This window comes from Oryzias latipes, chromosome 19 (assembly GCF_053564925.1).
Source record: "Oryzias latipes strain Hd-rR chromosome 19, Olatipes_Hd-rR_3.1".
NCBI lineage: Eukaryota > Metazoa > Chordata > Actinopteri > Beloniformes > Adrianichthyidae > Oryzias > Oryzias latipes.
Genome location: NC_136255.1, coordinates 15,080,225 through 15,094,942, shown reverse-complemented (window position 1 = coordinate 15,094,942; position 14,718 = coordinate 15,080,225). Strand labels below are relative to the sequence as shown.

Below are 14,718 nucleotides of genomic sequence, written 5' to 3'. Positions count from 1 at the left end.
GGTTCAAAATTGTGCATCTGCGCACAGTGATGTGCGGTTGTGACAACAGGACCGTCATACAGTGCAGATGTCGTGCTGGGGACAGAAATGCAATGCGATTCTGATTCAACAATGCAGAAACTGCGTGTGGAACATGCAGCGTGAGGGGGTGATACAGAACAATCTCAGCGCTGGCCAAGACTGCTTCTGCAGCAGCAACAACAGATTGAACACAAGGAGGAAGACCGAGAGTAACATTATCGAGTTTTTTGGAATAATAACACAAAGGGCGAAAAGCCACTCCATGTTTCTGACTAAGCACAGCAGTCATGTGGCCGTCCTTAATGTCACAAAATAAATGAAAAGGTTCAGAGTAGTCAGGCAGTTTTAAAGAGAGCACAGAGGAAAGAGCAGATTTCAGCTGCTCGATGCACTGCAGGTGCTGGGGAGTGAGAGTCACAGAGGCAGAGCCTTTGACATCAGAAGGGCCAGATAACAAAGAATAAAGGGGGGCCGACATGTGAGAGTAGTTTGGAATCCATTGTCTGCAATAATTAAAGGTCCCTAAAAGCGACATTAACTGTTTACGAGTAGAAATGTGAGGAAATTCATTCTTCACACTTGATATTATTTTATTTCCAATCAATCCTAATAACTAAACCTTTTCGCAAAAATGAAGGCTTTGCCTTATTTTTTTATTTACTTTTGAGTCTTGGACTTTCAACAAGGAGTCAAGAAGTTCTTTTGGACAAAGACAGGAGCTCCTGGAAATTATTTTAAGATCACAGCTTCAGATGTTGCTCACCGTCCACGAATGATACCTGATCGGATCTGCTATAAATCAAAGACCCAATGTAAAAAAGGATAGCAAATGCAGTTCATAATTACTGTGAGGCCGTGGATTCAGTGCAATATACTGATGGAGATTGTGTGCTGTACAGCAAGTCATCAGCGTTCTATAAGGGGAAAATGTCAATTACATGCAGTAAATCTCGTGGTGTCACTTTATCAAATGTGACCAACACACAACATGTAGTGAGTGAGGGGCCTTCAGACATGCCTGTTCCACACGTAAGATATATATCATGAGGTTCTGGGAAACCTGCATCAGCTGAACACGTGGATCATTTGACGCAAGTCCAGATCTGCATTTGAAACAAAGTTCTAATTTATGGGACGCCTTCAACCAAAAACCATGAGCTTTAAACCCGTTCCAAGTGGAACTAAGGATGACGGCCAGTAAATGAGCCCACACAACACACTAAAGAGAAAACCTTTATTAGGAAACTATACAGAGGAAGTGTTGTAGTGTGGCTCTCTACAGTGAAAATCAGGCAGTTTTTACAGGAACACAGCGAGCCAGGATGTCACTGATGTAGGTGTTGTTTTTGGAGATGAGCTCCTGCTTCAGTCTCCTCAGCTCCACCTTAACCTCCTCCTCCGCCATGGTGTCGACAGGAAGGGACTTCACCTTCTGTAGAAACTCCTGGATCAGACTTTCTCCCACCTAACAGGAGATAGGTATTTAAATGACTGATTTTAAACAGAAAGTTTTTGAATGAACTCAGATGTGCTGGTGTGAGCTTTACTTGTTTGTCCGTCCTCCTCCTCTTTGTCTGGGGCTCATCCTCCTCCTGTTGATTCCCCATGGGCTCCTGGAACTCCTCCAGCTCCTCAGCCTTTTCCCTCGCCACCGCGAGCACGGCTGGAGGGAAGCAGGCCAACTCCGCAACGTGAATCCCAAAACTCTGGTCACACACACCTGAAGACAAAGTCGACCAAGCTCGTCAACGAGAGCCAAACCAGAGCATTTTTTTTATTTTTTAATGAGTTGTTTTTTTCTCACTGACCACAACACAGTAGGAGCCACTAAGTCTTATTTCATCCTTTAGGACATAAAAATACTGATTTGTATTTATGGTATTGTTCCTTTTATGTTAATAATAAATAAAATGTGGTTTAAGTTTGGCTTAAATTAAACTTAATAATTAAAATAATCTCCATTAAAAAAATGAAATAGTTTACAACTATTGACAAGGGTTCACTAGACTTCCTTTCAAAATAAAAGGCACTCAGTCCCATATAGGAATCTCTTAATGCAGCAAATGTAGTAGTAGATAGTAAATTACTGTTGACATCACACCATTTGTGGTGCATCTCAGTCTGAAACAGATACAACTAACAGAAATAATCAGTGACCCCCACCACTTTTTGGATCCATAAAACAAACTTAAAATCCCTTAATTTGTTAAAGAAATAGAAAATCTATTTTATAGTCTGGTGCACCTTAAACATGAATTCTGGCTGTGCTTACTGACATCACAGTTATTTTCTGTGGTAAGAGGCACTTTAAAATCTACCAGTGTTTTAGTAAACAATAAGGCCACATCACTTCATGGCTAGTTGGAGCATTATGGGTACTGTAGTCAGGACCACGTGGAGTGATACGTACTGCCCTTCAACTGTTTCGGAATGAGTTGAATAAACTACTAAATTACTTTTTTTTTTGCTACTTATGAACTTTTTACTTTACAGTTCCTTTTTTTTAATTAAAAACTTTATTTTTCTTTAACCAGAGAGCCACAACGGAGGGTAAAAGAGCCACATGTGGCTCTTAGGTTGCAGACCCCTGGGTTAGACTTATAGGATACTAGTGGAAGACTGACCTGCTTTGACCCTGTACAGCATGGTGAGTGTGTTGTGGGTCGTCAAGGCCGTGACGTGCAGGTTGTGCACGCTGGGCTGCTGCGATGCCAGCGCCGTCAGCTCATGAAAGTGAGTTGCAAAGAGACAGAAACAGCTAATTTTGGATGCGATGTGCTCACTGATGGCCCAGGCCAGCCCAAAACCGTCGTACGTCGACGTGCCCCTGCCCAGTTCGTCGATGATGATGAGCGAGTTCTCGGTGGCCGAGCTGCAGGGTCATGGGCATGGAAAATGAGGCGGAGCTTGGCTCGGAGCATCACCTGTGCCTTGTGTGTCTTGATCTTACCGTAAAATGGCAGCGGTCTCCAACATCTCCGACATGAAGGTGGACACTCCTTTCACCTGACTGTCGCCAGCTCCCACTCGCGCCAGAATGCTGTCAGTCACGCTGAGCTCCGCCTTCTCACATGGGACGAAGCAGCCAATTTGAGCCATCAGGGCAATCACACCCACCTGCCGGATATACGTCGACTTCCCCCCCATGTTGGGTCCTGAAACCAGGAGAGAGCTCAGCTTTAAACCCAACCCGCCTCAGATCAACGTCCCTTTGACACCCCCCACCCACCTGTGATGATGTAGAAACTCCTTTCTCCCTGAACGAAGGAGACGTCGTTGGGTATGAAGGCAGTGTCGGCGTCCGTCTCCATGCAGGGGTGGCGGGCCTGCACCAGCTCCAAGCGCCGGCAGCCTTCATCCAGGATACGGGGACGGACGTACGGCACGGGCGCCGAAACGGACGCCAAGGCCAAGCTCACCACCGCGTCCAGCTGCGCTATCACGTCGCTCAGCGTCTGGAGAGGGTCCACGTAACCTGTTTGAAGAAAGTTCAAACCCTTTAATGAGGAGCGGGAATAAATCACAGGCAGGAGACTGGAGCATGTGCAGGCAGCAAAAAGATTTTCATTCGATAAAACGCTGAGCTGCAGACCTTAACCCCACCAACACTAACTCCTCTTTACAAGTTCAAAGACTCTTACAGTTTACTGACCTTTGGAGAAAATCTGAATGAAATCAATTAATCAAAAGTACAAAAAAGGACATTTAAGAAGTTAGAATTTAGTATTTTCTCAAAGACAAGGCAACATTGATTCTAGTGTTGGTCAAATCAATGCCATGCTGATGGGTCGCCGCGAGCAACATGTGATGGGGATCCGCACCCGAGGCAATATTGATGATCTCTTTGACGATGGCGTTCTGGGCCTCCTCATACTCCTCCTTGTTTCTGGTGTACTCCTCATTCAGAGAGCTCAGTTTGCTGTGGACACGTGAAGGAGGACGTTAGCGAGTTCAATCAGTCAGCTGAGACCAGGAGCAGGGGGGGGGGGGGGTCGGCTGGTACGGCGTTGGGCGAGGCACCTGTTGGTGAAGCGCACTCCGTTCTTCTGGACGTCCAGGGTGGTGAACTTCTTGTTGTTCCGCAGACCTTTCTCCTCCTTACACGTGACTCTCAGGTAGAAACCCAGCATGGCGTTGGATTCCAGCTTCACCGTCTTACCCGCCTCCAGGCCTAAAACACAGAGACGGTTCAGCAGTTTGTTCAGGGGTCAAGCAACAAGTGACTAGAGTTCATGGTAAAAAACACAAGTGTAATAGACCACTAGAAAATTGACCACACAGTGTGGTGTAGAAAGATATAACCACCTACTAAGTTAAGAGAAACCACTATTGTAAACTTTTTAATTATTAAAAAAACGTACTTGCAAAAATATTAGCGCATATAGACTTAAATAAATAGACTCAAATACAGTAGATGGATGTGCGCTGTTGTCGCCTACAGAAAACGGGACGTCAACATCCATAGAAAATGTCTGACTTCCAGCTCCTACGACAAAAAAGTCAATTCAGTCGCAGTTATTTCAGGACAAACTGCAACAAAATTCGATTTGTTAATAGAAAGGTGGATTTCAGGACAAACTGCAACAAAATTCGATTTGTTAATAGAAAGGTGGGATGATCTGACCAAAGTCTGATCTCTGCAAGCAAATACTAAAACCTGCTGCAGAACAGTGCAAGAAACAAATGCTCTGAATTACACAAAAAAAGAGAAAATTCTCTCTCTTCCAACATAAAGATCAGGTAAAGACCTAGATTTATTTCTATTTTTTTTTAGATCCGACAGGTTGTTTTTTCCATTATCAGATGGAAAAAGGTTTTGGACTGTGTCTGCAGAAAGAAACATACAGAAAATATAAAGAGGGTTCATCTAATTCTCCATGAACGGTTTTTTTTTATAAGGATTGCTGTTTAACACAGAAGAAAATTCTGCGCTCCTTTATTCCAATAAGTGGTTTACCTCCAGTGGATTATTCCTAGTCCTTTAATAGTCAAATGACAGACACGTGAGCAGATCATTCATGTCTGTTTCGAGGTATTCACACACTTTAATTGGCTAATTTGCTTCAGGGTTTTATCTAAGGGAACCCAGAGGGCGCCAGAGAGAGTCCACATGAAACTCCCTCTGTGGGTTTCGGGTTATTTGCGATAAAAATCACCAGTGGATGTTATCGCCACGGGAAAAACCTGCCACAGCTTTTAACCTTAGAGTCAGTGGGAGCAGAGCGACACTTACGGCTTCTCAGTGCGCACACTTGCAGCACATGACGGTTGAAATGTGAAATCCGTTCGCCGCGGGTTTATAGTAACACCGCACAGTAAAGGAGCAGAACAGTTCATGCAGTCGCTTCAAAAAAAAACGACACAATCCAAACTTTCCTGTCTTCTCTTTAGTTTCTAACATCTGGGCTGTTGTTTTTCCCTCATTCCTGGCATCCTAATGTTGGGAGGAACCAGAATGCACCAGGCTTCCGGTTAAAGGTGTAAACAGTGGTTTGAACTCTGCATAATGGCTGTCAAGGAAAGATGAATAATGGAGGAGGAGGAGGTTATTTTTTCTTGATAATTCCACTGTCATTGCCATTCGGCACAGAGATGGCGTCCCCAATGCTCGTGTAAGTCCTGGACGGAGCCAGAGGTCACATGAACGTTTGTTTTCATGTTGAGCCGATTTGGCGCCAGCTTCTCAGGCTCCTGCTGGATGCTGGTGGTTCACGGGGTTAACAAGCCTAATTACTTTTAAAACGAATCTGAATCGATGTCACACCGCTATTAATGAACAGTTTAAGGAAGGGAAATCAAGAGATACTCAAAAGTTTACACCTACTACATTGGTGATGGATATTTTAACACCAGTTTAGCGGCTGGCCAAGCAGCCTTCGTGTAGGACTGGCGCATGGTTCGTCTCCCAGGGGGCACGATGAACTTAATCCAGTGTGAGTCCTTGGCCAAGACCCTTAGTGCTACCGCCTAAGTATGTAGCCACAAGGGGGCCCAAGTCTGGGTCCCCCTGTGCCCGTCCCCAGCCCGGATAAAATACAGGGTTGTGTCAAGAAGGGCATCCAGCATAAAAATCTCTGCCAATCCACACGAGTAAACCAGTGAAAGCCAAAACACGGATATGCCGACAGGTGAACAACAACAATAGATGTAGTTTCTAGAGTGAATGGACACTGCCTTGCTGCACGTGGCTCCAATTACCTTGTTTTCAAATGCGCTTCAATCTTGAAGTCAAACATTTGCCCTTCAGTGGGTTAAAGTTGCTGTACGGGTGAACTGAGCGTAATCTGGTGCCACTGAGCACTAAGACACGCAGATTTAAAACATTTTCTGTGTTTGTTTTATTGGTTTTTGCTGCGACACAAGAGAGACAATCTTGTTTTTTTTTTTTCAAAAATCCTTAAACAATTTTTAAAGAAGCACATAAAATAAAAAACATTGTTCTATCCCTAATGATCAGTAGTCCTTCAACCTTTTTACTATAATAAACAAAAGAAGAAATTCCACCAAACTCCTCCAATAAATTAATGAGCAATTTTTCAAACTCTAGAAACCATTTGTTTCACACTGAAACAGCAGAAATACAATTACAAAAATTAAATATACTTTGGTGCAGAGCTAAATTTATATATATTTTTAAATAAACCTTTATCAATAAAATTGTAATTGTATTTCTACTTATTTTTAGCTTTCCTGTCTTCGATACTGAGCTCATTTCTATGAGTCCTTTCAATGGGGGTGCAGATAAAGCCACAAAATGTGGAGAAGATGGGAGTTGAAGTACCATCATGTACTATCATGTACCCCCAGTTTGAGAACCACTGCTAGAGATTATAGCAAAGAATGTTGGAAATTCTGTTTTATAAAATAATCATAATTAGTCAACCACTGTAAAATTGTCAAGAGATCAATGCACTACAGTTGTTTCCTGTGGTTTTTCTCTTTACTTGCACTTTGGTGCTTCATGGCTGTAAACATATCTAAATAGGTCAAGCTGCTCTGAATGAGGCTTTGGTTTGAAGTGTTTTCTATGGAACCACACAAGAACCTGATCTGTTCTGCATCCCATCTGTTTGATGGGAGTCTAGGAACAAAAGTAGTGTTTGTGGAATCACCCAGTTCTCTGGCGGCACTGTTCAGAACCGCCTGCATGCTCTCCTCCAGATCGTCCATCTTTTCTCTAAGCTCAGTCAGCACGGGATCGAACGATGCCTTCACGAGGAACTCGTGGTGATCAATCTGCACAAATCAACAATGTAAACAAACAAAAAATGTAAAGTTACAAAATGCTCTTGCACATTAGAAAGAACTGGTAAACCAGACCTGGTTCATGTCCAGAGTGGTTTCAACCATCTCCTGGTACTTGGTGAAGTCAGTCTGCAGGTCTGTGAGCGGGGAGGTGAAGACCGCCTGCAGGAGAACCTGGTAGCTTCCTGCAGCCAACACACACATTGAAAAGCCTCAACACCCTTTAACCGCTCTAAGATTGTGTGTTTTAGAGATTTCGGTTCAGGAAATACCCGAATACTTCTCAAAAGCTGCGATGAGGCCAGGGATCTGGCTCACAGCCTGGTAGACGCGGTAGCAGTCCTGCAGTGTGGCGGAGTGGCGGTGAAACTTCTTGGCCAGGCGGTGAAGGTCAGGAAAGCGGTGCAGCAGATCCCCCTGACAGGTTTGCCTCAGCTCAGAGTCGCACACAAAACTCTCAACAAGATCCAACCTGGAATCACACAAAAACTGTCACTCTGAAGGACTTTTTTTTTTTTACTCCCGAAGGTCCTAAAATTGCCTGAATTTACTTTTCGTTGCCAAGAAAGACGATAAAACATCACGATCTTTGACCAAATGTTGCATAAATCAAGATCTACGTGTAATACATCTGCCGTTACCTCTCCTCTATTTTGGTTTTGTCCATGAGTGGCTGTTTGATCCACTGGTTGACCAGCCGCTGTCCCTGTGGAGTCCGACACTTGTTCAACAAACCGGCCAATGAATGAGCGCCGCTGATGTCATCAGGTGAGCCCTGAAGGAAAGGAATAAAATCATTCAAAATGTTCAAGCAGAGTTCGATTAGCTTTCCCTTCACTTAATTGTGATAGTTGAAACCCTGCAATTTCAAAGGAGTAGTTGACCTTTTTTGGGAGTAAAACCGCATTTTCAGACTGACCTGGAAGAGGTTAAGAGCTCCGACAGCAGCATTGTCCAGCCTCATATACTGACCCAGGTCCAGTGAGGCGAGGCTAAAGGAGTTGAAGTTAGACTCGTCTGAAAGCAGGTCGAGGAATCGCACCACTGCAGCCAAGCACGACATGGCCACCTGGGAATGGAGCCGAGTGGATTGGAAGATTGCACTCCACCTGACTTTCTCCAGTCAAGAAGAAAAGGTCAATGTTTGTCTTGTGATCACCTGCTTGTCCAGTTCAGAAAGTGTGCTGCTCGCCATTGCTTCTCCTTTCTTCACCCTCAGCAGCCTGTTGAGATCCTGGGTGATGTCTTTGCTGCTGAAGTCAGCTCTCTTTCTGTCAGACACCAGCATCCCACCGCGCTGCACCACCTGCACAAAGAAAAACAAGGCGTTTCTACACTGACCTCAGAAGTTCTTTCCTTTTCTGTATGGCTTTGTCAATAACCATCCAGCGATATACCTCCCGCAGTTTGTTCCCATCAGTGCTGCTGTCACCCTGAGCTAAGAGACACTCTTTGGGGCTTATCTGGACGAGCAGGGACTCAAGGTTGGAGAAGATCTCGTTGTCTGGAAACTCACAAACTCCCATCTTTCTCTGAGCTGCGTCTACATAGCCGACTCCAACCACGCGCTGCCCGTCAGCTGCTGTCGCAAACCGAACAGCAACAACTCCCGCACAGCCCTCTGCTCCTGTCGCACCTCCAAAGAGAATATCCTCAAACTGAGTCAGGTTTCCAGGCGAGGCCTGAAAGGAGAGATCACCATAAGAGAAGAAGGTTTTTCTGAACCGGCTGTTTAGAGCAAAGACAAACATCCGGCATCAGGACTGAAGACTTCATGGGAATTTGTTTGGTTGCTGCACATCATGTTCAGTACCTTGTACTCAATTCTCCAGTCGTGCTCTTTGCTGCTTTTGCTGTGGTTTCTGTACACTTCCACTCTGTACTGCCTCACCAGCAACAAGTCTTTCACAAAGGCCTCAAAATTCAGCTTGCTGAGGATCACACTCTCCAGCTTTCGACTGCCTGTTGACCAAAATGCAAAGATCATCATCAGCATCAGAGCTACACTCTGAACTGTTTTCCTTTGCAATCCACCATCTAATGTGTATTATTTTTTAGCTCTGCACCCTATAGCTCTAGAGTTAAAAACAACAACACTGAAGAAAAAAAACGTTTTGATGATTAATGAATGATTCTAATAGTAAAAAATATACAATGAAAATATGAATTCCACTTATGAAATACACAAACGTGTGTTCAAAAAATATGTGTTCATTAATGAATATTAAAGTAATATTATGATTTTAAGTACTTCAGTACCACCCCAGGGATACACGTTTCAATAAATCTTTATTATAAACATTTCGGCTACATTTATCTATAGATAACCACCTATTAGTTTCTGAAACTATAGACAGAGACTACAAATTGTGATCTTCCGCGTGCTGTTGTTACCTGCGCCTAAATATTTGATGACTCCATTAGTTTTGAAAACCTCCTTGGCAGCAAATATGGCGTCTTTCCCGTGAACCGTGTAGTATTCGTTCCGGTCAAATATCCGGAACGTGGTGTCTGGCTTCTCCGGCATGGAGAAAATGAAGCTCAAGAAGCCGTGCTCGGCCACGCTGTCCATGGAGAAGTTTTGTTTCGGCTGCACCGCCATGCTGCAATCTCCCGCCAGACACCGGAGCCAAACAGGAAATGACGTTTACGCTGTTTCGTTCCCATGGAAACGTTCTTCTTCTTGTGATTTTATTGGCGGGAGGCACTAACGTGAAGGTGCATTACCGCCACCTACTGTGTTGGAGTGTGGGTCAGAGTGGGGATTACCTAACCAAATGTAACTTAAAAAAAAAAAAAATAATAATAAACTAAATTCTCCTCAATAACCTAGTTCTTTTCAAAAAACCTATAATCGCACCATTGAAATTCTCCTCCCCTCCCAAAAGCTTCTTTAAAGTCATTTGCTCACCCTCTATCATCCGTACCCTACTTTCCAGTTGTCGTCTTTCCTCCCTATACAGTTCACACTGACATAGCACATGCTCCACCGACTCTTCCCCTCTCCCGCACTCACACAAACCAGTTGGATGTTTCCCTATCAAATGCAATGTATTATTTAAACCAGTGTGTCCCATCCTCAACCGTGATATTATGCAGCTATCTCTGGTGTTTACTCTGACATTCATACCTCTCCCTACTCTGTCCTGAATACTAAATAGAAGTCAGCCATTTCATTTCCCTCCACCCCCCTATGTGCTGGTACCCACATGAATCTGATGTTTATTTTCAAGTTTGCCAACCTGATCAAACTCTCATAAATTTCATATAAAATATCTGATCTGCTCTCAGAATTGTATGACTTCAGAGACATCAAAGCTGACAATGAATCTGAACAAATTATACCATCCCCAATTCTGTTCTGTTCTAGCCAGTGTAAACTATATGATATTGCCAACATTTCAACTGTAAAAACTGAAAGATCCTTTGACGTCTTAACTCCAACAGATTTGTCCAATGTAGGGATCTTCTTTCTCTTTCGGCTTTTCCCATCAGGGGTCGCCACAGCGAATCATCCTTTTCCACCTCACTCTATCATGGACATCTTCTACCCTAACATTAGCCAACTTCATGTCCTCTGTTAAGACATCCATGTATCTCCTCTTTGGCCGTCCTCTTGCCCTCCTGCCAGGCAGCTCCATCTCCAACATCCTTCTACCAATATATCCACTATCCCTCCTCTGAACATGTCCAAACCATCTCAGTCTGGCTTCTCTGACTTTGTCGCTGACACAGGCAACATGAGCCGTCCCTCTGATGTACTCGTTCCTTATCCTGTCTAACCTGGTCACTCCTAAGGAGAACCTCAACATCTTCATCTCCGCTACCTCCATCTCAGCCTCTTGTCTCTGTCTCACTGCTACCGTCTCTAACCCATAGAGCAGAGCTGGTCTCACCACTGTCTTGTACACCTTTCCTTTGAGTCTTGCTGGCACTCTTCTGTCACACAACACTCCTGACACTTTCCTCCAACCACTCCAACCTGCCTGCACTCGCCTCTTCACCTCTTTTCCACAATCCCCATCACACTGAACTGTTGACCCCAAGTACTTAAACTCCTGCACCTTCTTCACCTCAGTCCCCTGTAACCTAACGCTTCTACCTTGATCCCTCTCGTTCAGACACATGTATTCTGTCTTACTACGACTGACCTTCATACCTCTTCTTTCCAGAGCAAACCTCCACCTCTCTAGCTGTTCCTCCACCTGCTCTCTACTCTCACTGCAAATTACAATGTCATCCGCAAACATCATTGTCCAGGGAGATTCCTGTCTTACCTCGTCTGTCAGCCTGTCCATCAGCATAGCAAACAAAAAAGGACTCAAAGCTGATCCTTGGTGTAGTCCCACCTCCACCTTGAACTCCTCTGTCTGACCTACAGCACATCTCACCACCGTCATACTTCTCTCATACATGTCCTGAACTACTCTGACATACTTTTCTGCCACTCCAGACGACCTCATACAGTACCACAGCTCCTCCCTCGGCACCCTGTCATACGCCTTCTCTAAATCTACGAACACACAATGCAGCTCCTTCTGACCTTCTCTGTACTTTTCCATCAACATTCTCAAAGCAAAAATGGCATCAGTGGTGCTCTTACGGGGCATGAAACCATACTGCTGCTCACAAATCTCCACCTTCTTCCTAAGCCTGGCTTCCACTACTCTTTCCCACAGCTTCATTGTGTGGCTCATCAACTTTATTCCTCTATAGTTGCTGCAGTTCTGCGTGTCACCCTTGTTCTTAAAGATTGGGACTAGAACGCTTCTCCTCCATTCCTCAGGCATCTTCTCACTCTCTAAAATCCTATTGAACAACCTTGTTAGAAATTCCACTGCTGTCTCTCCTAGGCACTTCCATACCTCCACAGGTACGTCATCAGGACCAACGGCCTTTCCGCTCTTCATCCTTTTCAGAGCCTTCCTAACCTCATCCTTTCCAATCTCTGCTACTTCCTGCTCCACAACAACCACATCTTCCTCCCTTCTTTCCCTGTCATTTTCCTCGTTCATCAGCTCCTCAAAATACTCCTTCCATCTTTTCTGTACACTCTCTTGGGTTGTTAGCACCTTTCCATCTCTGTCCTTAATCACCCTTATCTGTTGCACGTCCTTCCCATCTCTGTCTCTCTGTCTGGCTAGCCTGTACAAGTCCTTCTCTCCTTCCTTTGTGTCTAACCTGTCATATAGCTCATCGTAAGCTTTCTGTTTGGCCTTTGCCACCTCTCTCTTCACTTTACGCTGCGCTTCCTTGTACTCCTGTCTACCTTCCTCAGTCCTTTCTACATCCCACTTCCTTTTAGCCAACCTCTTCCTCTGGACGCATTCCTGTACTTCCTCATTCCACCACCAAGTCTCTTTACCGTCTTTCCTCTTTCCAGATGACACACCTAGCACCTTCCTACCTGTTTCCCTGATAATCTCTGCTGTAGTTTCCCAGTCCTCTGGAAGCTCATCCTGACCACCCAGGACCTGCCTCAACTTCTGCCTAAATTCCTCACAAGTTTCTTCATTCTGTAGCTTCCACCACTTGGTCTTCTTTTCTGTTTTCCCTCTCTTCTTCTTCCTGACCTCCAGAGTCATCTTACACACCACCATGCGGTGCTGTCTGGCTACACTCTCTCCTACCACCACTTTGCAGTCATTAACCTCTCTCAAATGACCTCGTCTACATAGGATGTAGTCCACCTGAGTACTCCTACCTCCACTTCTGTATGTCACTCTATGTTCCTCTCTCTTAACTCCAATGTAGGGATACAGAAAGAAAAACCAGTTCGCATTGTTTCTGGGTCTTTAGATCCATCTGTATATATGGGTATAAATGAAGCGTGGGCTGTGTCTAATCTGTCTGCTGTTAACTCATCCCAGTTTCCCTTCCCTTTTCTATCCTCCATTGTTCTATGGAGATACAAATCCACTTGCGCAGTTGGAAAAATCCAGAAAGGAGTGGTCGGGTACAAAAACGTCTTAACTAGGGTTTTGCCATGAATATTTGCTTTTCTCGCTAACCTAGCTAATTTCCAAGCAGCACTTTCATTTGTCCCATTATCACTTTCCCAACAAGGATCAATAGCCCTCCTAACCATGTTCTCTACATCTACACAACCCTGTATTTTCACCCAATAGTTAAGCATCAGCTGTTTAATTCTTAGTTTCAATGGTAGCTCCCCCATTTCAACTTGTAATGACACAGCAGGAGTTGACCTCATAGCCCCAGTGCATATTTTCAAAGCCTGATTTTGGATGACTTCTATTTTATGTAATAATGTTTTGCAAGCTGTATTGTAAACAATAATTCCATACTCTGTGACTGACCTAATCATTGTAATATATATTTGTTTTAAAGCCTGTGCACTAGCTCCCCACCCAGTACCTTTCAAGCATCTCATTATATTTATGACTTTCTTACATCTCCCTACTATACTATCAATGTTCTCTCTCCATTTCAATTTTGTATCCAATATAACACCCAGGTACCTAAAACTATGTACTTGCTCAATTGCTTCTCCATATAACCTTAAGTTCAAAACAGTTCCACGTTTCCTAGTAAAAACCATGCATTTTGTTTTAGTTACTGAAAATTTGAATCCCCAGTCATAAGACCAGTTTTCCACCTCCGTAATCGCGTCTTGTATTTTTCTCTCCACATAATGAATATTTCTTCCCCTCTTCCACAAGGCTCCATCATCTGCAAATAGTGCTTTCCCAAATTCACATCCAATTGAATTAAATATATCATTAATCATAATTGAAAACAACACAGGGCTAATCACACTACCTTGTGGGGTTCCATTATCCACTACGTACCTATTAGAAAAGGACTTTCCTATCCTAACTTGAACATATCTATCAAACAAAAACCCCTTAATCCAATTATAGATTCTTCCATTAAGTCCTAACGTACCTAATTTTATCAATAAACCCTCTTTCCAGACCATATCATAAGCCTTTTCAATATCAAAGAATACCGCCACCAAATATTCTTTATTTACTTGGGCTTTCCTAACGTCTGCTTCTAGACAGATTACAGGATCCATTGTCCCTCGACCTTTCCTAAAGCCATTCTGATATGGGGACAGCAAATTTTTACTTTCCAGGTAATACTGCAATCTCTCATTTATCATTCTTTCCATCACTTTACCAACATGTGATGTGAGTGCTATAGGCCTGTAATTTTCTGGGCTGCTCGGATCTTTCCCAGGTTTTAATATGGGAATAACCACCGCCTCTTTCCAATTGGTCGGCAATTTACCTTCACTCCAGACCCTATTATACATGTCCAATAATTTCAATTTCATTTTCCTACCTAAATGTTTTAACATAACATAACTTATACCATCCCCTACCGGGTGATGTAATTTTAGATTTATGTAGTGCTAAATCCAATTCAAAGCAGGTAAACGGAGCATCCATGGTTGTCAAATAAGTGTTATCATCAAAGTCCTTGTAG

The 14,718-nt window shown here is 43.8% G+C and overlaps 1 protein-coding gene across 1 annotated transcript; it reads right to left on the bottom strand.

The window, feature by feature from the left end:
• Nucleotides 1-1,241: 1,241 nt before the first annotated feature.
• On the bottom strand, nucleotides 1,242-9,951 carry msh2 (mutS homolog 2 (E. coli)). The gene is made up of 16 exons (XM_004080455.5): nucleotides 9,661-9,951; nucleotides 9,080-9,228; nucleotides 8,664-8,948; nucleotides 8,426-8,572; nucleotides 8,186-8,335; nucleotides 7,908-8,041; nucleotides 7,539-7,738; nucleotides 7,342-7,451; nucleotides 7,134-7,257; nucleotides 4,042-4,192; nucleotides 3,843-3,940; nucleotides 3,251-3,496; nucleotides 2,972-3,176; nucleotides 2,646-2,893; nucleotides 1,569-1,741; nucleotides 1,242-1,486 (listed from the first exon to the last, which is right to left on the bottom strand). Exons 1-16 carry the CDS (start codon nucleotides 9,866-9,868, stop codon nucleotides 1,310-1,312), a joined length of 2,805 nt encoding a protein of 934 aa, XP_004080503.1. The 5' UTR covers nucleotides 9,869-9,951; the 3' UTR covers nucleotides 1,242-1,309.
• Nucleotides 9,952-14,718: the final 4,767 nt, after the last annotated feature.

Coding starts and splice junctions, on each gene's coding strand:
- msh2 (XM_004080455.5), bottom strand. CDS start 9,868: ATGGCGGTGCAGCCGAAACAAAACTTCTCCATGGACAGCGTGGCCGAG. Junction 7,452..7,538: donor AGCTTTTGAGAAGTATTCGG/GTATTTCCTGAA, acceptor TGTTGGCTGCAG/GAAGCTACCAGGTTCTCCTG. Junction 4,193..7,133: donor CAGTGCCGCCAGAGAACTGG/GTGATTCCACAA, acceptor TCTGTGTTTTAG/GCCTGGAGGCGGGTAAGACG.